Source organism: Protobothrops mucrosquamatus, unplaced genomic scaffold (assembly GCF_001527695.2).
Source record: "Protobothrops mucrosquamatus isolate PMUCROS unplaced genomic scaffold, P.Mucros_1.0 scaffold844, whole genome shotgun sequence".
NCBI lineage: Eukaryota > Metazoa > Chordata > Lepidosauria > Squamata > Viperidae > Protobothrops > Protobothrops mucrosquamatus.
This window is the reverse complement of record NW_015387099.1, coordinates 231,441-256,025: the sequence shown is the minus strand read 5'-3', so window position 1 is coordinate 256,025 and position 24,585 is coordinate 231,441. Positions and strand designations below refer to the sequence as shown.

The window sequence follows — 24,585 nt, the reverse complement described above, 5'->3', positions numbered from 1 at the left end:
CATATAAATTTAATAAATGCAATAAAAAAGGGCAAAACATCATGTCAACCATGTAACTATACCACATAAGTAGTCCATGAGAATAAACAGAGCAGGCAAATTTACTATTAATCAATACTCCTACCTCTTCCTCATCAAGCTCTCTTTCATTGATGTTTAACTCTGAAAGATCAATCGCCAATTTCTTATCCCTTTCATTTAGCCACATGTCTTCTAGCTCTCCATTCTTTCGTCCCATTGAACTGATTTCTGTTTTATCAGGCAAGGGGCTCACCCCCCTAGGGATTGGAGGCACTGGCTTTGTTCCACTCAGGCCTCTCCTTGAAGCTGGGGTCCTTACAAAGGCAGGTTTCAGTTGAATAGGAGGAGTATCTTGAGGTTTCACCTCTGTATGAAGAGATTTATAGGACATGTTAGCAATGTGCTGCTGATGTCCTAATAGGAGCACTTACTGATTAGTACAGAATGGAATCACTAGATAGATACTGCATTATCTGCAACAGCTTCTAAAATTCTCAATTAATTTATTTTTGCTCTAGAACTGCCTCAAAGAACTGGGAATATCACACCACATCCAGCTCATTCAGTCATTGTACTCTGACCAGGCAGCCAACTGTAAGAATGGAATATGGAGACATAAAATAGTTCAGGATTAAAAAACGCACTCAGCAAAGTTGCATCCTGTCACTTATACAATTCAACATATACACAGAAATAGTTATGAGAAATGCACATTTGGAGGAATCTACCATTAGGATTAAAATCAGGAATATCAACAGTCTCCAATATGTAGATAATACAACATTGCTTGCAGAAAGCAAGGAGGAACTGGAGTGGTTAATTCTGAGAGTCAAAGATGAAAGTGAAAAATTTGGATGGTGCCTTAACATCAAGAAAACAAAGATAATGACAGCTACAGAGAACACACATGTCAGAGTGCAGATTGGCAATGAGACTGTTGAAACAGTAAAGGAATTCATCTTCTTGGGCTCTAAAATCGACCAAAGTGATGGCTGGAGTCCTAAGATCACAAGGCATATAGCACTTGGAAGAACTGCAATGCCTGGCATGAATAACATCTGGAAGAATAAAGATACCAGCCTCACAACCAAATGCAGATTAATTAATGCAATATTTTTTTTCCAATTGCTGCTTATGGCTGCAAAATATGGACTCTGAAAAAGGCAGACAGGATAAGGGCGGATACCTTTGAAACGTGGTGCTGGAGGTGACTATTACGCATCCCATGGACTGCAAAAATAACAAAGAAAGAAGTCCTAGACCAAACCTTACCAAAAATATCAATTGAAGTCAAAATTGCCAAACAGAGGCTATAATACTTTGGTCATGTAATCAGAGCTGACTCACTCGAAAAGTCAGTCATGCTGGGAGTGATCAGCGGAAAAAGGAGAAGGGATCACCCTAGTATCCGCTGTCTGGACACTATAAAAGATGACACTGGGATGACCATGGCAGATCTGAAGGAGGTGGTGTGAGACAGAGGAGCATACAGAATGCTGATCCATAGAGTGGCTGAGGATCGGACATGACTGAATGACTGACAACAATGACGACGATTATCCCTAGACATCAAATGGAAGAGTCCCTTTAAGCATGCCCTCCCTAAAACAAACACTTATCGGTTTTTAAGCTCTGTTCCCATGAAATATGTTAAATCCTGAGACTAGTACTTCTCTTCAAAACAATTCAAGACAACTTTAAAGAAAATACAATAGACTAGAACAGCAATATATAACTGTATGGTTTTTATTTGTACAAATTCTTGTAAATTAGTTGCAAGCTAAAAAAAAAATTAGCATATCAGAATTAAATTAGTCTAGTATCAGACTTTTTGTCTGTTACAAAAAAAACAAGATAAAACTGATATTAGATGGTAGTTTCATTAAATAGTAGTGACATAGAATGTAAATTACTGCCTTTGAAGAACAGTTGTTAAAACTTAAGAGGGAGTTGACTGCTAATGTCTTTCTTACATCTACTTCCTTTTTTTCCTTTCTTGGCATCTTATTTCCAGATTTTGTGCACATTATTGGAAACAGCACAGATTATTACTAAGGATGGTTACCTGCTTCCTCTCCTGATATTGGGCTGGAAAACTTCTTCTGATGTGTAGGTTTTGGAAGCCCTTCAAAGCTCTTAAGAGGCCAGGAATTAGAGAAATTAACAGCATGATCTTGTGATTTCTTAAGTGAATGACAACCACCTCTCCACACGAAACCTGAGACGGACCCACTACTTTTACCCATCCTACCTTCTTACTTACAAGGAACCGATCATACTGTCGGGTCCTCTCCTCTTCATACGAGTCCACCCGATGTTTTCCAGGCGACTCCGAATTTTAACTCCGATCATGTGTGACCTTTTCTGTGTTTCATCTGTTAAACGTATTTTATTTCCTGAAAAACAATACCGTTGGCAATCGTGTCTGATCTTTAATCTGTAAGAAGAGCATGGAAGATTTTTATTTGAGCTCCTAATCCTATCAAGCAGAAGTGTTTTTAGTACTTGTTAGTCCATATATTAAACCAGGTTATGCTAACTTTTCTTTCCTGGAACATTTTAAGTGGGGGTTGGCTCTTCAGATATTGCAGCACTACAAGATTCATAATTACTCATAATGGTTAATCCTTATGGCAACTGGAATGTAGCAACATGTGGAATACTACAAACTGCATTTTGCTGATCTATATAACAGGATAGATACAATAAGTCTATTTAAAAAATAAGTATGTTTTCCCAACACAGGTTATAATGAGCAAAAATAACAAAGAGTAAATTAAGCATTAAATTAAAACATAATTTAGAAATTTGAAGATTAACAGAGAAGTAGACTAGAAACCAATCTGACATCACAAGATATTCTAAAAACAGAACTGCTGCTTTAACTTAGTGGTTATGCTTATGCTTGGCACAGGTAAGGTCAATCTGATTAAGGAGTTTACTCCGCAGTGCTGGGAAAGAGTTCTGTAAGCAGTACACAGCTAATTAGGCTAATTATCTAAATTTGTACAGCTTAATATTGTAATTATTTGGATGGCTAATGTAATCCTATTGTAGCTGATATATTTATGGAACACCTTATTATTCACAAAGGTGTCTATGATATTAGAGCCCTTATGGAGGAGACTGAAGTAGAAAAGTAATTGGGAGAAGTCTGTTATCACTGAATTTTGAATACCATCCTGAGTAGTCATGCTATTCAATACCTTTATCTTGCCATGGACTGCTAAGTCCTAGAAACTGTAGGTCAGAATCCACACTGCCACTTTTTCCACAGCTATGAGAAAAACCAAGTAGATTGGATTTCCCTGAAATATGTGGCTGATGAGAGGCCATCACACCTTTCAAGCAAAAAAGGAAAGATAGTCAGATATGTTTCCATGTCCCATTGACAGTGACAAGTTTAATTCAAATTTTAAAATATATTTTAGTGTAAAGAGAACAGGATGAAAGAAAGCTGTAAAAATCCACTCTCTGCATATTTTCTAGCAAGATATTTTTATAAGACAGAATAATATATCCCATATAGAACAGAAAAAATAGAATCCTTTTCCCTCATATCAAAATGTTACATTTGTTTAAAGATTATTTTAATCAGATATATAAAGTTTCCAGAGTAGGAGATAAAAGGAATCTCCAATACAATTTTTCTATGGATAATTAATATTTATTATATTTGTAATAACTGCTCACTTTATTAAACTCTGCTTGGTTTACAAAATTAGAAACAATAAAAACAATTAAATGCACATAGCTACACAGAAACATGCAGCCCGGACTAAACCAATCAGAAAGATAATTGATAGAGATACAATAATATACATATATTAATAATTAATAATTATATAATTAATTGCATTTTAATATTTACAATTTCCAATGGCCATTTATCACTCTAACCAGGATGTAAACAGGTGTTTTACAAAAAAGAGTTGCATAATAAATATAGCTCATGGCTATATCAACATCCTAACTACATATCCCATATTTATTCCCATTCTTAATAATAATAACAATAACAATAATAATAAAGTTGGAAGGGACCTTGGAGGTCATCTAGTCAAAACCCCTGCTCAGGCAGGAACCCTTATACCATTTCAGACAAATGGCTGTCCAGTTCTCTTCTTAAAAACTTCCAGTGTTGGAGCATTCACAGCTTCTGGAGACAGGTTGTTCCACTGATTAATTGTTCTAACTATCATAAAATTTCTCCTTAGTTCTAGGTTGCTTCTCTTTTTGGTTACTTTCCATCCGTTGCTTCTTGTCCTGCCTTCAGATGCTTTGGAGAATAGCTTGACTCCCTCTTCTTTGTGGCAGCCCCTGAGACATTGGAACACTGCTATCATGTCACCCCTCGTCCTTCTCTTCATTAAACTAGACACAGCCAATTCCAGCAACCGTTCCTTATATGTTTTAGCCTCCAGTCCCCTAATCATCTTTGTTGCTCTTCTCTGTACTCTTTCTAGAGTCTCAACATCTTTTTTATATCGTGTTGACCAAAACTGGATGCAGTATTCCAAGTGTGGCCTTACCAAGGAATTATAAAGTAGTACTAACACTTCATGTGATCTTGATTCTATCCCTCTTCACTGGCTCTTTTTTATATCTACAAAACCCATCTACCGTTTGGTCCAGTTGTTAGAGGTGGAGAAAAACAAGAGACATAGTATTAAAATCAGCCGCATTGTTTATTAAAACAAGCAAATCCCAAAGTTTTATTTTCTCAAGTTAAAATTTCAGTTGATTTTAATTCTGTATTTCTTTGGGATATTCCCCGAATCATCTTCTCCTATATCTTTCTAGGCAAAAATTTTAAAAAATGTTTTGATTAAATTAGCATACAAACTGCAAAAATATTCTCAGATTTTCTAATAACTAGGCAATCAATGCAGTACAAGTTCTTGTCCTCTCAGTCTCATTCTATTTTAAACTACTTAAATAAAACCCTTTCCCAACATTTTAAAGATGACAGTGGGAGTACTGAACAAAAAGAAAACATCTAATCCTTTTGAGCTATGACTGAGACAGCTTCAAAAATGTTCAGTTGCACCAGACTTCAGAATAATTTAGCAGTACCTTGTTCTGTCTTAACTCAGGCCAGACAACAAAAGAGCACGGAGGAGAGGGCAAAACAGGCACCTGGGTGGCTCAACCGTTTCTGTACTGTACTATCTATTGTACCATCATGTCACTATAAATGACTCTGATGTTCTTAAGAACTCTGTACATACTTAGTATTTCACTGGCTTACCTTGAGAAGCTCTTAATTTAGGAGAGTGAAGAAAATCATTTGATGTCAAGCACTGGAACAGAAAGAAAAGGCAAATAGTACTACAGTATAATGTAATTTACATCTTTTTTTCATTTAAAAAATTAAGAGGAAAAAAGTACACTGACTAGAACCTAGATATAGTATGGGAAACCATTTGAAGTTTTCAGAAAGGATATTTTAACTAAGTTGAGTTTTTAAAGTCTGATCATTTTTGATAGCCACTTTAGTCTGGCCATAACAACTCCACTCCTCCACTGTTCTTAGGACAGTGTAAATTTAATTAGATACAAAACTGAAAGTCAACTTAAGGACCATCTAATCTACTACAAATATTAGCCTTTATGAAACTTTTTTTTTTTTAAAAAATCACTACAAAATAATAATTTCTGTACCTGCTAATTTTCCTGTATTGGTCCGTACTGTTACTGAACTCCTATGAACAATGCTGACTGCACAAATTCCTTGAATTGCTGTGGGGCTACTTACGTTAATCTGTAACTAAACTGAGCTCATTGGAATGTACCTAAATGTAATTATTAATCTTCTTCGAATTCTGAGAAACCTTAGCTAAAAAAATTAAAGACTGTGAAAATTATGTTCATTTACTTTTCTTTGAACTCATCCTAACTCAAACCCAAAGATTTATTTCAATAATCAATATAACATACTGGCTTGACCATTAGGAAGTTATTCTGAATGGTTTAAGACACTTGCATCTTATGGCCTTTCTATTTCGAAAGGCACTGTTCTAAGTCAATATCAGTTTTACCTTTGTGTTATCTATTGAATTTGATACTGATCTTTATTTTTTCCCTTTTTAAATTATTTATATATCATACTTATATAGCTGCCAATCTTAAAAATATTAATAGGTCTGAAACAGATGAGGAAAATAAAAGAGCATGATCATATGGCAAACCATACACTTGCAATATAGTGACATCTCCTCCATTACACTATACAAAATAAATGTCCAGAGGTGAGGTCTGTGAAAGCAGGGGTCCCCAGCGCCCGGCCCATCGACCAGTACCAGTCTGTGGCCTGTTAGGAACCAGGCTGCACAGCAGGAAGTGAGCGGTGGGCGAGCGAAGCTTCATCTGCATTTGCAGCTGTTCCCCAGTGCTACGCCACCACCTCAGATCACCAGGCATTAGATTTTCATAGGAGCGTGAATCCTATTTTAAACTGCACATTCAAGGGATCTAGGTTGCATGCTCCTCCTCACCCCACCAATCCGTGGAAAAATTGTCTTCCACAAAACCGGTCCCTGATGCCAAAAAGGTTGGAGACTGCTGCAATAAAGAATGGACATGTATAAAACTGCTTGAAGAACAGAAGTGTACAGCAAATTTAAGCAGCAGCCTCAGCTGTTGATTCAAAAACTTTCAGAACACTTTCTACATATGAACAATCAAATCTTGATTAGCCATAATGGCTTGAATAAATCTATCAAATTCAGGGCCTGCAGTCTCCTGAAAGTTAGTTGCTAAGTTCAAGTTCTGCATGGGGACCATTCATACTAGACATTTTTTTTAAAAAATTGGTCTGATCTAGCAACTCCTCTTTATCATGGTTCACTAATTAATATGGAACACAGAAGTTGTTTCTGACAGCTTTCAATTTCTTTCTTCATGACACATATTCAAGACATTGTGATTACACATTGTCAATTTTTGTTAACACCATGTTTCTATGCAGAAATTCAGAAGAAGGAAACATATGATAGAATTTAAACCTCAACTAATCTCCATGGTAATTCAGGTTTCCATCAATGCAAATATTCCTCCCTACATACAACTCTTAAGTTCTGCATGAAAATAAAATTTGAATAGAAGAGCAGAGTTTGGGAGGATTATGCAAATATCCAAAGCATGTGCCTGAAATTCATTTATTTGAGTTTTATTTGAGTTCTTAAAGTTTGATAATGTCTGATGAACCACTTTAATCTGGCCATAACAATGCTATTCTTGTACTGTTCTTGGGACAGTTTCAATAGATACTGAGTCTTCCAAATTGTGGTTGATACAACCACAATTGTGACCAGAATTTCCAATGCTAAACAGGATGGTTGTTCAGTGAGTCGTGCCTGATTTTACGATTTTTTGCCATGGTTGTTAAACAATTGTTAAGTGAACCATGTGGTTGTTAAGAAAATCCAGCTTCTCCCATTGACTTTGATTGTCTGAAGAGGTAAGAAGGTTACAAATGGTAATAATGTGACCCTGGGATGCTACAACTATCATAAATACATGCAGGTTGCCAAGTGCCCAAATTTTTATAACATGACTGTGAAGATATAGTTCAAAGTGACACAGGAGAAAGCTCTCCCCTACATGTCATATTAGTAAACTGGTAGTTTAAGAGCATCATCAAAAGGACCTCTCAGCATATCTTAATGGCAGAAAAAATTCTTAACAGTAAAGCAAAACGACTTAACATGAGTTCCAGAAACCAGAAATAGTGCCCAGTTAGCAGCCAACAAGTGGTGAAGGTTTTTCAGCATAGGCAACAATCCTCTCAAAATGCCCTATTTTCCACTTTTTTCCTTTAATATCCTCAAAATCATTAACATGACTAATTAACTGTGCAACATGGTAATCATATTCAACAAATACATTAGAAAGTAGTAGCTAAAAGGATTAAATCAAGTGATCTGGAAGTCTTGAGGGTCTGGGTGAAAGAATAAAATTAGAGTTACGTCATTTTTAATTTATTTAATCATATCCCACCGATATTGTACTATGGCCCTAAGGCTGCCTGCCAACAATGAAACCACAATTATGCTATTACAGTATTAAAATGTGAAATCTTAAAATATTATTTAAAATATAAGCCATACAGTATTAAGAATATCTAAAAGTAAATTCAATTGGATCACTCAAATTTTTGGTAACGGTAGCATGAACTTCAGCTAAAAACCAGAGTAAATGGAGTTTTAGTCTTTATTCTTTAACAGAATACAAACTAATTTTCCCTAACCTAGTATCATCCAGATATGTTGACTCCACATCCTTTCAGCCCTAGGCAGCAAAATTAATGGGAATCTTGGCTGGGTGGAAGTTTTTGCCTGAAGACACCTGGATGACTCCATATAGCTTGAAGAACAATTTAGACACCAGTACCATAGGATGGTTTTACTTACTGGTTCACTTCCTTTTGCAAAGCAAGTTTGGTTCCCAGGTCGTTCACTCTCCCAAGGCAGTTTTCCTTTCCCAGCACTTAACACACGCCGGGGACATACTGCGTGATCTGCAAAAGGGGTAAAAGACCCAGCAGTCTCTCCAGAGTAGCTGTGGGCACTCTGGATTCGGTTGCCCTCTAGGAGCCAATCTGTGTCCGCTCCATGAGGCAAATGAAAGCCGCGCCCGTTTGCCGAGGAAGGCAGGGGAACAGCATACTCCACAAACCACTGGTCGGTCAGCTTGGGAAGAGTTTTTCTCGCCAACCGAGCCTGCACAGCACTCATGACTCCTTCACAATTATCCTGAAGTTCAACCACGTCCACCGCCTTGAAGATCAGGCTGGTGCGACCGGGGCCCAGGGCCGAGGCTAAGACAGCAAAAGCCTCTAGGGCGGCGTGACGAACCCGGCGCTTGCTGTCCGCCAGAGCAGGGGCAAGCGCAGCCACCAGCTTGGGGAGCTCGAAGTCCTCGCTAGGGAAGGTGAGGAGAGCAGCGATGGAGATGGCCAGGACAACCTCGCGGACACGAGAATTGCGATGCTGCAGGTGCTCGGGGCGCAGCAGGAGATCCAGCACGGGCTGAGGGCCGGCTGCCCGCATCAGACCCAGAAAGAGTTGATGGTACTCCTGACGGATGGCCAACTTAGCGTCGCCTAGCACTTTAGCTGCGGCCGCCACCAACGGCTCCAGGCGGGACCGGCTCCCCGCGGCCGGGCCTAGGCGGACAGCCAGCAGGCGCAGCCCTTCTAGCGCACCCAGCGCCACTTTGAAGTTTGAGTCGTCCAGCAACGCCCGCAGCAGGCTGAGCAGCCCAAGGAGGCTAGGTGGGGGCAAGCAGGCCAAGGCCGCACCCGGCGCCTCTCCCAAAACCCGCTTTAGCTGCTCCATGGCGCCCACGCGGCCTCGGTAGTCCTGCTGGTCCAGCAGCCGCGCGTGCAGCTCCGACGGGACCAGCCCGAAGCGCAACGTGGCTCCCGGTTGGGTCGGCGACGGAACGCGGCCTGCAAGAAAAGAGGCGTCGGGCGCCTCCCATTGCTCCGCGCCTCCGCGGCCTCCTGCTCCGCCGCCGCCGCCGCCGCCTCCGCCGGAGGCACCCCCTTCCTGCTCTTCCTCTCTGGCCATGCCCCTCTCCAGGGCTTTGCCCGGCTGCCCCGCCAGCCCGCCCCGAGGCCGCCGCCGCCGGGCCCCTCACAGGGGAGCATCGCCGTCTCCAGGGAAACGCGTCACCGCTGCTACCGCCACCTCCTTCGCCGCCTCCGCCACGACGGAGGCATCATTGCGCGTGCGCATAACGCCCAGCTGGGGAGGAGAACTGCGGCGCCCGTCAATCGTTTGATAGAAAACGAAGATAAGCCGCGAAGGGTGGGAAGAGCGCTCAGGCGGGTCTCGCGGGTAGAACGTTCGTAGAAAGCCTCGGCGCGCAGTGCGCGCCGGGGTATGTAGTCCAACCCCTCACGAAACAGAGAAATAGCAGAGCTGATGGTGCTATAATTATCTACACCCAGGGAAAGTTTATTTTTGCTTTGTTTTAAATGTAAAATTGAAATTTGGGGGTAATACCTCTCCTCGTGAATAGTGAAAAGGCTGCCGGGAGTCGAAATTTTGGGGGAGGAGTCTGTGGTTCGTTAGCGGAAATGACGCAGCCAGCCGTCGCCTCTTCTCTTCCGCTGCGTCTGGCTGTGTTGTTGTGCCTGAAAGGAGCCCGCTGAGGCCCCCGCCCGCCCGGGCTGCAGTCCCCTGAGTCCGGTGAGTGGCCCTCCCCCGCGATATTAATTGTGAGGGATGGAATGGCCGAAATGAAGGAACTTGGGCCAGAAAGAGCGTGGCTCGATAACGATATCGAGGGGGGGAAAAACAGCATAATATGAGACGGAGGTTGGAAGGGATGACTGGCTGAGGGAAGTCCTTGTTTTTCTCCGTTCCTTGTCCTACTTCGCAAATGGGTGTGATGGGTATTCGCTAAAACGTTTTGGGCTCTTCCTCTGGCAGGTTAAGGTGGCTTGGTCGTCTCTACATTCTCGCTGACTGCTTTCGCCCCCCCTCCCAATATTATTGGGAACTATATATTATATAGCGGTTTGTGTTACTAGACCTGAATGCAAGAATAGAAAGTGATTGGCTTGGTTTTCAAATGAATTTGTAGCAATTTTTGTAATGTCTAGTATGTTTGTCTTGAGACTAGAATAGTTGTGTTAAAGTTGATTTGTGAGGTGATCATAATCAGATATGCATGCTGGAAGTTGCTGGTTTTCAAATGGAGGGGTAGATTTTAACTTTTAGGGGGCGGGGTACAATGTAGAGACCTGTGGTGGTTCTGAAACATTCAGGTTTTACTAATTATTGTGATAAGGTTTTTTAAAGTAATCGCCAGAAATGAATGAGCATTCCATAGTCATAAAAATTCATGGAGCTCAAAGATAAAGCACTTAAAAGTTTGTGTACAGTTTTATGATTTGACACTGAAAAGTTGCTTTAGATTAGAGCAATGGGAACATAAATGCAGCTCTATAACAGACATACTGGTACTAATTTAATGACTCACTATCTTTTCTGTACACTCTAAAACAGCTTTTCTGTACACTCTAAAACAGCTTTTTAGAATTTAAAGTGCTGCCCAGCTTAGATCACATACACCATGCAGTATAAGAGTGAATATATATAGCCATACTATGATTATTGTCTTATTGCTATCTTTAGGCAGGCTTGTTATTTTTTGCTTTATACTAGTAATGTTTCAGACTCAAATTTTCTATTTCAGTCCAGTTCTTTTTTTCTTACTGTTATTCAGACACTTCATTGGTAAATCACTGCAAATAAAAAAGTAGTATGTGTGTGTGTGTGTGTGTAATTTGGATGTGTAGACATATAAGGAGAATATGAAAATCTCTTTACAATAGAGTTTCAGTATTTCTATTAAAAAAGAAGGCCGAGATACTGATATGTATTGAGAAAGATAAAGAAGTTCAGTGATTTTTAAAAATAGAAATGATTTGAAATAAAATGCAAAGAGAATGATCTGTTGACATTCATAATCTTGAGGGAGGTATTCCATAATGTTAATACCATATTGGAAAACCAGTACATTCTGGTTCCATTCACTTTATAGAACAACTTTTGCAACAGATTCCTTGAATGGGCAAATCTGGTTGGAGTACATAGGTGCCAAGCCATATAAGTCAAAGTAGAACTTTAAAATTCACCTAGAAATCCATTGGTAACCAATGCAGAGTCTACAAAATTAGAATAACGTGACTCAAGTGGCTAATGCCTTTCAATAAACAGACTGCTGCGTTTTGCACCGGATGCAGTTGCATTGCATTGTGACAAGGGCACAAGTCCTTATATTGCTTAGAATGTGTCGAAAGTATATTAGTTAAAAAATTATGAAAGTGTGTTTAAATTAAATTTATTTTAACAGATGGACCAGTCATCTCCAACCTATATGATTGCTAATTTAATACCCCTGCATTCAGAGCAACTCCTGCAAGGCCTGAATTTACTCCGCCAACACCATGAACTTTGTGATGTCATCCTTCGGGTTGGAGATGTCAAGATCCATGCCCATAAAGTTGTGCTTGCTAGTATCAGTCCATATTTCAAAGCCATGTTCAGTGGAAATCTCTCTGAAAAAGAAAACTCAGAAGTAGAATTCCAGTGCATTGCAGAAGCAGCTCTGCAGGCCATAGTGGAATATGCCTATACTGGGACTGTATTCATATCACAGGACACCGTGGAATCACTTCTGCCTGCTGCCAATCTCTTGCAAATCAAGCTTGTGCTGAAAGAATGTTGTACCTTTTTAGAAAGCCAGCTGGATCCTGGCAATTGTATTGGTATCTCCCGTTTTGCAGAGACATATGGCTGTCATGATCTGTACTCGGCTGCCAATAAATATATTTGTCAGAACTTTGAAGATGTTTGTCAAACAGAAGAGTTCTTTGAACTTACCCATTCTGAGCTGGATGAAATTGTTTCCAATGACTGTTTGAATGTGGTTACAGAGGAAATGGTTTTTTATGCACTGGAATCTTGGATCAAATATGATGTGCAGGAGCGTCAGAAATTTCTGGCGCAGCTACTTCATTGTGTACGGTTGCCTCTGTTGAGTGTTAAATTTCTCACAAGACTTTATGAAGCCAATCATCTCATTCGTGATGACCATACCTGTAAACACCTGTTGAATGAAGCCCTGAAGTACCATTTCATGCCTGAACACAGGCTTTCGTATCAGACTGTACTAACTACACGTCCTCGCTGCCCTCCTAAAGTGCTCTGTGCAGTGGGGGGGAAAGCTGGACTCTTTGCTTGTTTGGAAAGGTGAGAAATAACAGCCACAACAACAAAAATCTGGGTTTAAGCAGGCTTGTCTTGCTAATTTCTTCTGTTCACAAATCAAGGTATCTAGCAGAGCCTATCTCTGAGGAAAACTGTACAGGTTTTGACAACCTTCAGTTGCTTGTCTGAAATGCAGAAGCCTTAGAATAGCAGATAATTGACCAAGGAGTTATAATTTGGAATGTTCTTCATTTTGCTGCTGTTCTCACTGTCACAGTCTTGTAAGAATTATTAGCATTCTTTTAGTCCAGGAGTATATTTATATCTTAATCATATCAGTCTAATAATTTATTCCATTTACTAAAAAGGAAAGAGATTTCAGGGTTTTATCCCCCACAATTAAGTGGTGGTAGAAATAAGATCAAAATTGAACTGCAAATCTAATTTCTATTCCATTAGAAGTATGAATGGTCTTATTATTTTTGTTTCTCAACTATTAGGGTTGTTACCACAACAAAGAACTATGTTGAGGTTCAGTATCCTGTAATCAGTTTCATTGCCTAAAATTGTTAGCTATAAAATGTATGATTGAGTTCACATCTGGAAAGTCAACAACCCACTTATATCCCTGTCTCACCTTTTGAGGGCTATATTGTACATGACTACATTATCTCCAGATATTGAGTAGTAGTCAGTTTTATTAATTAATCGCCATGGAATGGATGCAGCTATTAGTTTAAATTCCCTTTCTTCCTGGTAATCCTTTTGCTCAGCTAAAGGTTTAGGAGATCTTGCAGAGTAGATTTTATGTGAACTGCTTATACATTTAACTTTCTTTTGCACCAGCAGTAAAGACTATGAAGGATAGATGAGAAACTACCTAGGATGGGCTCACTCTCCAAATTTTGCCCATTTAACAGAATCTAGGTTTATGTATTTACTAAACAAATTTATTTAGCTGCTGAACTCACACATGGGTGACACTGGTGACTTATAACATTTAAAAACATTTAACCCATGAAAAATTCCACTCCCATGGCAACAACAAAATCAAATCAGCCACTTGACTGTCTTCATCTCCATTGATGGACCATATTTTTAGGACTTTTCAGTTCCAGTGAGCAATCTTTTCATTAAAGAGGTGAGCTGTTTTTCAGAACAATAAAGCTCTGCTTTGGTAAAGTTTGAGTGATATAATGTGTTGTGCTTCAAGGAAGATTTTGTGAAAGTGTTCCCTATGTGTTCTTGGAGCAAATCATAAATGATTGCATTCTTAGTTTAGTTTCATATAAATAAATATTACAAGTAAAATTATTTTTAAGATTTGTTATCTTGAATTTCTTTCCAATTCTTATGATTTAGAGACTGGTTATATACCTCACACTGAGCAGTGGTTTGTTTATAATTAAATGAATATACTAAGAGATCATACATAACTGTTAAACCATCAGCTATTATTTTTCAAGCCACAATGACTTACTTTACCTTAAAAATGAAGCCCAAACCAAACCATATATGCTTAACACAAAACATTAATTCAATTACAATGTTTTTGTGTGTAGGGGCCAGTTTAAAAGATGGTTCAGTATCAAGCAACTCAAACCAGCATTTTTTTTAAAAAAAAATGTTTGAAATAAGAGACATAGAGTAAAAGTATTTAAATTCCATTGGGGTAGCAGCTCTTGATATATTGAAATTCCGTTTTGCCTCATGATTGTTTTTTTGTCTTCTTCAGTGTTGAAATGTATTTTCCTAAGAATGACTCTTGGATAGGCTTAGCACCTCTGAGTGTTCCTCGCTATGAATTTGGAATCTGTGCCCTTGATCAGAAAATCTATGTAATAGGAGGAATTGCAACCCACATGTGTCAAGGCATCAATTATCGGAAACATGAAAGCTCTGTGGAATGCTGGGACCCTGATACAAATACTTGGACATCAATTGAGAGTATGAATGAGAGTCGAAGTACTCTGGGTGTAACAGTTTTGTCACGAGAAATCTATGCCTTGGGAGGTTATGATGGGCAGTCCTATCTTCAATCAGTGGAGAAGTATATTCCAAAGGTGAAGGAGTGGCAGCCTGTTGCACCAATGAACAAAACTAGGAGTTGCTTTGCTGCAGCTGTTTTAGATGGAATGATTTATGCCATTGGGGGCTATGGTCCAGCTCATATGAACAGGCAAGTGCATGTTTAAGCTTGGCAGTTATATATTATTATTATTATTATTATTATATATGACATTAATTGATTTAATTTGATCACATTTATATGGCCACCCTCTCATGGAAAGTGACTCTGGGTGGTATACCGCAGAACAGAAATATGCAGGATCCTCTATCTTATTAATTATTCCCAGGGTAACAATGTCTTGTTTAATTCATGCTTTAGGTAATTTGTCTAAGGAATTCCTTGGGATTGTTTGTTAAAATTATACTTGTGTTTTTCTTCAAAACCTGGGGAGAAGAAATTATATGTTTGGTTAGGTTCTAAATCATATTGTGATATTTATTGGTCATGTACATACACATGTCAGAAACCAAGCATTCATTCTAACTAAATGCCCTTAGAGCAATTGGTTAATGATGTAAATTTAATTGTATGATAATCCAGCCTTTTATAGTGCAACATAATTTCAGTACTGTAGCCTGGGGTTGTGTTCTTGAGATAATAGTACACTGAAATGCTAGCCACATTTTTTGCAAGTGTGTTGTGTAAATGCACTAGGGCAGTGGTTCTCAACCTGTGGGTCGGGACCCCATTTGGGGTCGATCGACCATTTCATGGGGGTCGCCAAGCAAGGCTGTCCGCCATTTTTTTCCCCTTTTCCGGCAGGTGCCTTACCTCCCTTGGGCTGGGCCAGCTGGTGGTTGGCCTGCTCCGTCTCTGCCGCTTGCCAGCTACGCCTCGGCCAGCGCAGGGGGCGGAACCACGCATGCGCGGCGCTCCCGGGCAGGGAAAGTCCTCGACTTACGACCGGTTGTGTAGTCCTCGACTTACGACCGGTTTAGTCCTCGACTTACGATCGGTTTAGTCCTCGACTTACGACTGGTTGGGGTCACGGCATTAAAAAGGTTGAGAACCACTGCACTAGGGGCTAGTTTATTGTTGAGTGTGCTCTGTTAATCCAATTTTCTAAAATATTAGGGAAACAATAATTAACTATGGGTAAGAGCATAATATGAACATAGTATGGTAATTTTTCCTATAGGTCTGCTGCTTTAAATTAGAGCAAAAATGCCCCAGATTAAACACTTACAAAATTATAGTCCAACTTGGCAACAAGAGTAGATTTTATGTCATTTAATTCTAAGCCAATCCATTCTGCAGATTTTTAATAGGCAATCCTCATTAAAAAAAAGTTACATCTGAAGTTAAAATTGTTCTAAAACTGAATCAAAACTTGGTTATGTAAAGACCATTACAAACATGGAATAACACTGCTGCAGTATAATGTTCAAGTCCCTTTCCTGTTGTGGAAAAACAATGTCACAGTGTCTAGCAGAACATAACTTAGTATGTGATTTGTATGTGATTAATACTAAGAGTGCTTGAAAGTTCTAGAATGAAATGAAGGAACATCTGGAAGCCAGTATATTGCCATGATTTATGGCCTGTTTGAAGGAAGCAAGGTTTGTGTTTCCCAAATGCCAGGGGTTTTTTTGTTTTTGTTTTTGGGGTTTTTTTGGAGGGTGGGGTTGCCAGCATTATAGGCAGACCATTGGCTGCATTTTTTTAAAAAAAAATTGGGATAACATTAGCTTGTTGAGCTATTTATGAGAATGCTAAGATCTAAAGTAATAATTCATATTACTTTAGAGAAGCAACCTAGAACTAGGGAAATTTCACCTAACACTTAAGCCATATTCAATCCTTTCTCTTCTTTTGGTCCCTGATTTCCATCTTGAATGTAGAGTTTTATGTGCTATCAAAATACGTTGACTATAACTTGTATTATAGACTATCTCAAGAGGCCATTGAAGTTGCATTCATGTGGGAATTGCAACTTGCTGGTTATCCCTCATGAATGCAGCTACAGTAATATCTTGCAGTAATCAGTAGAAACTCTTGTCATTAAATTCTGTTGTTTGTTTCCATCTGCAGCGTGGAACGTTATGATCCCAACAAGGACTCCTGGGAAGCAGTTGCACCAATGGCAGACAAGAGAATAAACTTTGGTGTTGGGGTTATGCTAGGCTTCATTTTTGTAGTTGGAGGGCACAATGGTGTTTCTCACTTGTCCAGCATTGAGCGGTATGATCCACACCAAAACCAATGGACTGTTTGTCATCCAATGAAGGAACCCCGAACTGGTAATAAACTATTCAGTTTATTATCTAAATTGCTCCTGTTCAACTGAATTTTGTTATTCTTTTTTCATGTCACTTTGGGAGCAATTAAATCTTACTTTAAACGTATACATCATTACTGAGTTCTCCCTTACTGTGCTATTTCTATGCAAATGGGATACCATGTAAGAATGCCCCAAAGTGCTATTCAGTTGTCTTTTCCTAAAAAACCCTTATCCTTGCTATGATAAACCAAAAACCCCTGGAAAAAGGAAGAGAGAGATTTACTTGAATAGCATTTATATCATCAGTACTTTAAGACACAGATAGGCAAACTATTTACAGCCAAAGATTGCATTTATTTTTTTCCTCTGAAAGCAAAAGAACAGGATGATTATATTAATAGAGAGGGTGGGCATCAAAACTTTGAACCATTTAGGGTTTTGGAGGGCTTCGTTGCATAAAATAAATGAAGCTTAGTTTTGTGGGAATATGGATTTCAGCATGGAAAATACAGCATGCCTATTTTAGAGTTAGACATTTTGGTGAATGAATAATAACATTGCTTAGGTATTCATTTAATACCATTCTAGATCTTTTAGCTGTTAATGAATCCAACTAAGCTGATTTTTTTTTTCTTACTCCTAGTAACTTCTCTCCTTCTCTCCTTGTAAGGCAATTATGTGTTTGGGAACTACTCCATATTTTTGAATTTACAAACATAACTTTATGCTTGTGCTGCAGAATCACCCTTATTTCCATCCTGCTACTTTATTATTTGGCTCAGGTATTAGGGTCGCAACAAATCACAGCAAACTATGAAGCACAATCTGTAAAAGTAAATCTTCCTCTGGAAATAGCACATCCTCCTCTTCCTCTTGTCCTGGCAGCTAACAGGTATGGTGCAGGCAAATTTTGCAGAGTCCAAGGGGAAGCTAAGCTTAAGAGAATAAGCACACGAGAAATGACTGGAGAAGGATGATGTCAGGAATAGATGGCTGTCCTTGCGAGGTCTCTCCCCTAATTCTAAATGTTCACAGCTGAATCATTTCTGGAGAGACAGCAGCCAGCTGCCACTTACTCACAAGGCATACTCTTTGGCAGAGACAGGACTTCGCTCTCTGTTTAGCCTGGCATCCAGTTTAGCAGAAAGAGCTTCCAAGCTGAGTGAAAGCTTATAATTGATCAATTCACACACTTACCGAGCACCACACCAAACAAACATAACACACACAGGCTCTCCCATGACATCACTTTCATTCAGTTCAACAATGTCAACATCCTTTTCCTATTGTTTTGAAAATGCATTCCAAACAGAAAAGAACAAAAGATAGAATCCCAGACTAGCCAGAACATATACTCTCCCAAATCCCATCAGCATATACATGCAGTCTTCAATTCCTCAGTTGCAACTAGGAAATTGTGGAGGAATTTGTCAAGGATCTGACAGACAAAATTGCTTGAATCCATTCTCAATTGGAATTTTGGAAACCAAGCATGGAGCAGATCCATTAGAGACTCACCTGGTTATCTGGGAGCAGTTTGACCATGTTGGACCTGAGGAAGTGGACAGTGTCCTCAGAGCTGTTATCACAACCGATTATTTATTAGATGCTAGAGAATATGGCCGTTTCAACTCATATTTTCAAGGATAAACTGGTGCTTTCTTCCTCAACCAAAACTCTTTATGGCAGTAAAAGCATAACCTGCAGGCCTAGAATTTGTTCCAGAAAGCGTTTTTTGCCTAACCCATTTTCATGATATTAAAGCAATATTTGGCCATTTCTATTCTGAGTTTCCTGTACTATTGTCTTTTGCTAGGCTCCATAATAGAAAAGGGCAGTGAAGAGATGAGTTGAAGGGAGAATTTTAGGTGTTCCTCTCCTCTCTCAAGAAAACATCTGACCTTTGAACATTTTCCACCCTCCACATTACAACATTCATTATGATGATGATTAGGTTTTTACTTACCTTTTTTTTTACATATAACTAAAGATGGTGAACATATGTAATACTCCTGGATCCTATTTTCCTCATAACAACCACAAGTTCTTTAACACTTATTTAAATTATGGATTTGTTTTTTTAGTTTGCATGTTTTTCCCATGAAAAGGACTTGATTTTCTAATGTTAAATATTTATATTTTCTTTTTTCTTTCCCAATAGGAGTTGGTGCAGCTGTAATTGATACATATCTTTATGTAGTTGGTGGACACTCAGGTTCGTCCTATCTTAATACTGTACAGAAATATGACCCTATAGCTGATAAATGGCTGGACACTGCCGGTATGATGTACTGCCGTTGTAATTTTGGCTTGACTGCACTTTGAATAATACATTTGAGGATGCAAGTAGCACTGAAGATGCCTGAGCTGTACAAAGCAGAAGCTGTATTTCTTCAAGATGGGAGAAAGGAGAGATGACTTAATTGTAATGCAAACAGGTGAACCCCAAACAAGAATTGGATATTGTTGATAGGAAAGAAATGGAAGGAGGGAATATGGGACTGTCTTTCTAATGGGGATCCAAATTGCATACTGTTATTGACCTGAAATAATTTATCTTTATACAAGAAGCACTGTGTTGTCTGCAATAGGCAAATAAACTCCCAAACTCAGAGCTTTGATCTTTCTCTTCCTGTGACTGGCATAGGTAATATTGCTAAAGGGGTGGGATCATTTGACTATGTTGCACAATCTTAATAGATGTCTGTCTCCATATTTACATAGAGACCATGATTGCTTCACATTTTTTATGAACAGTTAAAGGGCTGCCTTTTCCCTCCACCCATTACGCAGGTTTTGTAAATATCTGATACTGTAATTTGTTTATCTGCACTTAATACGCCTCCTCCCTTTGGGGTGGAGGGGTAACTTACTGGAGAATAAGAATGGATAGCTATTTTCAGCTCAATGCATTTAAAGTTTTATTTTTATTCTTATACTATTTGTCTGTACATCACCCTTTATCTGAAGACCTACAGCTTACAAGCTGGTAGAGAAAGCCTGTGTGTGTTGGGTTTTATTAAAATAATGTGTAATGATATACCAGCACACATGTAACTGTTTCAAAAAGAAATATCTTCCACCTCTGTGCATAAATTTATGCTATGTAGCCCACGAGTGACTACAAAGAATGTACAACCAAATTTTCAGTGTGTATTGACTGACATGGTGCTAAACAATTAGATTGCTGAGATTGCTAGAAATATTAAGAGAGATTGATTGAATATGTACAGCATTGGACTAAGGCAAAATTTTGACTAAAGTAATACATTTTTTTTTGTCATTGGTGAACTGCAGGATATGTAATGATAGCTACCAGATTGAAATATAACTATTTTTCTTCTCTGTTCCTGTAAAATTATCAAGTTTTTATTTTGCTAATATTTCTTAGATGAGCATGTTTGGAGAACAGAAGTCTGAACAGATTAGAGAATGGAGGGAGTATTGATTTCCTTAGAGATAGTTCTCTTCCTTAAAAAGTGAATTAGGTAACAATACTGGATAGTTATCTCTGCATTCTTAACAGTTCCCCCAAACATTGCTTTGAGATGTCCTAGAACTCAGCAGAACTTTTCAGTTGTGGTTGGATTGTTCTGTAATTGGACAATTCCTCTAATAAATTGAAATCTGGTCATCGATAGATCGTCCTGAAACCCACTGTTAAGGTTCTAAGAGAACAAAGCATGATCTTATATTTTAATATTATTTCACATAGATAACTGAAACTGTTTCTACAGTTTTCTCTTTCAGGTATTTTTCAATGTATATTTCTGTTTTGTCGAAAGAGTTTTACATCAGTTTATTCTTGTCTGCCTTTTCTCCCTTTGGAAGTACATTTCTCCTCATCTCCCTTTAGCACGATTTTTGGTAGTGTTCACAAACATGCAATAATAAGATGTGTGGCTGACCTGTATTTTGAGCCTTTTACTTCTATTTACATGAAAGGGGAGATTGTGAACTAGAAACTTGTGCTCTGTAATAAGAATGGCAGCTAACCAAGCTGCAAAAGCTCTTCTTCTTCCATGAGCTAATCAATGTTCTAATTAAAACCAGAAGAGCACACTTCTTAAACTACTTAACATCATTTTTCTACCAACACTTGAAGATGTTATCAAATCCTAAAACTCTTGTTTAGATATTTGTTCAGTTAAGCAGAGTTTTGAAGCAACTATGAAACAAGCAATTTGTAATATGCTAGTTGATACCTGTTATGCAGCAATAATAGCATAATGCAACATGTACCTTGATTTTTTTTTTTTTAATGCATGGAATTAGGACATCCTCATTCATTTCAGTGAAACTCATTTGAGAGACCTGGATTCTGAAGAAGGCAATCATATGTAACAGTAGAAGCAATTGCTTGTTGTGGATCAATGGCTATTCAGTTTGCATTCATAAAAATGCAAAGTTAAATCGTTTTTCAGTCTTAGGTCTTTCTTCAAGCTGCCTTTGAATTTAGAAAAATATATTTGATACGATAGTTGTTTGAGAAGGTACTCATATAGCGAGAATCTGGGAATCAGACAAAACAGCTCTGAACAAGGAGAGAGAGAAAAATAGTCATGGAGTGGAAAATGCTAAAAAAAAACATTGTAGCTGAAGGATTTAAGAAGCGTTCACCTCTGGTTATCTGCCTTGTTCATGCATGGTTTGCAAAGAATCCACTCAAACTGCTTTGACTGGCCAATCTGAACATCAGGGTTAAGGATATTTTTTGCTTTTGTTTTAAAAAAGGAGTGCAGACAGTGACAACATTTGATATTCTTTAGCACCCCCTTTGGGTGATGGCATGTACCCAGTAAGAAGTCAATTACTCTAAATATAGCACTTTTTGAATTATTAGTAATCTCCAGGCAGTTTGAGGGTGGCCCTTATTGTGTAGTTCAACTAAGGACATTGTTGATTTATTTGAGTCTACCTTAATATTTGTACATAAGGAGATTTGGTTGATTGCTTTAATTATGTAGACCATCTGTATTAAAAACAATTTAAGGCACAAATAGCTATTTTTAGTCACAATTAGATTAATTCACTAGTGCAGTAAATACTATCTCTGTAGCAAATACAGGGAATAATATATTTAAATGAACTCATCATAGTCGCTTCTCTTTCACCATTCACTGAACTGCTCAAGTGTAGATAAATTGGACACCCAATTTTAACATTTGTAGGCTGCAATAAACTGCTTATAGCTCAGCATTACAGAGAAAGCCTTTCCTAAAATAGTACCTAGCTTGACATCCAGTTCCACAAAACCATTCACGTGACTTACTTAATGATTAAGCAAAAGCACTTTAACATTTCCTGGCTGTTTATTTTTAGGCTTTTCTTTGATTTGGAAGAAAAATAACCCACAGCTTTGTATATAAGTAATATAGGGTAGCATTATATACATATGTAATGCAAGTAATCCTCAACCTTATCACCACAATTGGGATGAAAATTCCATCTCTATGTGAGGTGATTGTTAACTGAGTCATGCCCAATTTTATGATCTTTTTTGATGTGGCCATTAAGCAAATCACTGCAGTCATTCTTTGAAGCTGGCTTGCCCCATTGAATTTGTCGGAAGCCAGCTGGGAATGTCTCAGATGGTGATCATGTAACCTTGGGATGCTGCAGCCATTGTAAATAAATATGGGTTGCCAAGCACCCAAATTTTGAGCATGTGACCATGGAGACACTGCAACAGACATAAGTATGAGAAACGGTCATAAGTCACTTTTTTCAGCACAGTCATCACTTTGGTTACTAAACAAATGTGGTTAAGGACTGCCTATGCTCTTCATTGAAGTCCACAGGTCTTAAAGTTGCCAAGGTTGGGGACCCCTGAGCTAGAGTGTAAGATTGGAGCATTGCAGTGGCTAAATATTTTTGTTATGTGGCAAACCTAGGCAGTCTTCTATTTCTATTTTTTTTTCTTCTCTATGTTTCTTCTACGCCATCTACCAAGGTTCATTTGTTAACTCCTTCCATTCTATGACAGAATATGAGCTCACTCTCCTACTTGCCTTAAATCTTCTTTCACTCATAAAAGAACTGAGAAATAATTCCTTTTTTTGCCTTACATGCTATTCTCTGTTTTCACTTCTCTGACCCAATTCTAAACCTTCATGCACAGTAGTTTTTAGTAGGATTCTGACCTGCACAGAGGGATTTATTGTGGATGCTAGGAGACAGGTAGTGTTGTTTTATGTTTGCATTCTCCTACCAGCAGAGTTTCATGTTCTTTCTCTCTCTGCCATCCTTCTTTACAAAGATGGTAGTTGAGTGGGAAGCCACTAGATAATTTTCTCCTTTGTTTGCTAAATGTGGTCATGTTCTGTTGTTATTGCTACAGTATTTCATTTGAATGTGCACTGTTAATAAATAAATTTATGAAGGCAAAAAGGCTTGGTTGTATTTTTTTTAAATATCTAACTTGATTATCTTCATCTTTAAATACCACAGATAAACCAGAAATATTCTTTAGCAAACACACTTTTATTTCAATTTGCTAAGGCAAATTAGATAGTAATCATGGATAACTTACTTGCCTATCCCTAGAGCGCTGCATGACATGATAGCCAGCTGCAATTGGCCTTGTTTTTGCTCAGAATGTGATGCTTTTATATTGGCTGCCTAAATGATAGGGGTTTTTTTGGGGGGGGATATTGTTTAAAAATAAGTTTCTTTAATCACTATTCCATGATACATTGGTATACAGATAAAATGATGGACTGGGACAAAGGAACCTGATCTGCAGTTGGCTTTCAACTAATGCTTATTACCCAGTAATGGTATCGATCAAGGCAAATGTTCAGCCTTCTTTGGAGACAAATTTTCTATGCTGCAAGGTGAGGGATGGATGGATTGACTTGATTGAACTTCCTTCTATGGTTAGCAGTAAAAACACAGAATATGTTTAAAATATTTAAATCACAACAGGGAAATTGTAAAGATGTACACATCCAGCAGTAACTAAAATTACTTAAAGGAATGCATCAGTGAATGTGAAATATAATGTAAGTTATATGCAATAACTTACAATAACTGAATGCAATAACTGAAGGCAGGACAAGAAGCAACGGATGGAAACTAATCAAGGAGAGAAGCAACCTAGAACTAAGGAGAAATTTCCTGACAGTTAGAACAATTAACCAGTGGAACAACCTGCCTCCAGAAGTGGTGAATGCTCCAACACTGGAAGTTTTTAAGAAGAGACTGGACAGCCATTTGTCCGAAATGGTATAGGGTTTCCTGCCTGAGCAGGGGGTTGGACTAGATGACCTCCAAGGTCCCTTCCAACTTCTCTCCTTGATTAGTTTCCACCCGTTGCTTCTTGTCCTGCCTTCAGGCGCTTTGGAAATAGCTTGACTCCCTCTTCTTTGTGGCAGCCCCTGAGATATTGGAACACTGCTATCATGTCCCCCCTCGTCCTTCTCTTCATTAAACTAGACATACCCAATTCCAGCAGCCGTTCCTTATATGCTTTAGCCTCCAGTCCCCTAATCATCTTTGTTGCTCTTCTCTGTACTCTTTCTAGAGTCTCAACATCTTTTTTA

The 24,585-nt window shown here is 38.6% G+C and overlaps 2 protein-coding genes across 2 annotated transcripts in view; one reads left to right on the top strand and one right to left on the bottom strand.

Moving 5' to 3' along the window:
- TOGARAM1 (TOG array regulator of axonemal microtubules 1) overlaps window positions 1-9,596 on the bottom strand; it is a 40,822-nt gene extending 31,226 nt beyond the window's left edge. The window contains exons 1-5 of the mRNA XM_015819011.1: window positions 8,361-9,596; window positions 5,273-5,324; window positions 3,228-3,362; window positions 2,087-2,239; window positions 125-387 (exon numbers count right to left, since the gene is read on the bottom strand). Coding sequence (XP_015674497.1) covers window positions 125-387; window positions 2,087-2,239; window positions 3,228-3,362; window positions 5,273-5,324; window positions 8,361-9,596 — 1,839 coding nt within the window. The remainder of the gene's footprint in view (window positions 1-124; window positions 388-2,086; window positions 2,240-3,227; window positions 3,363-5,272; window positions 5,325-8,360) is intronic.
- Window positions 9,597-11,892: 2,296 nt separating this feature from the next.
- KLHL28 (kelch like family member 28) lies at window positions 11,893-19,528 on the top strand. The gene is made up of 4 exons (XM_015819008.1): window positions 11,893-12,791; window positions 14,485-14,928; window positions 16,852-17,060; window positions 19,203-19,528. The coding sequence occupies exons 1-4, from the start codon at window positions 11,893-11,895 to the stop codon at window positions 19,364-19,366; spliced, it is 1,716 nt and encodes a 571-aa protein (XP_015674494.1). The 3' UTR covers window positions 19,367-19,528.
- Window positions 19,529-24,585: the final 5,057 nt, after the last annotated feature.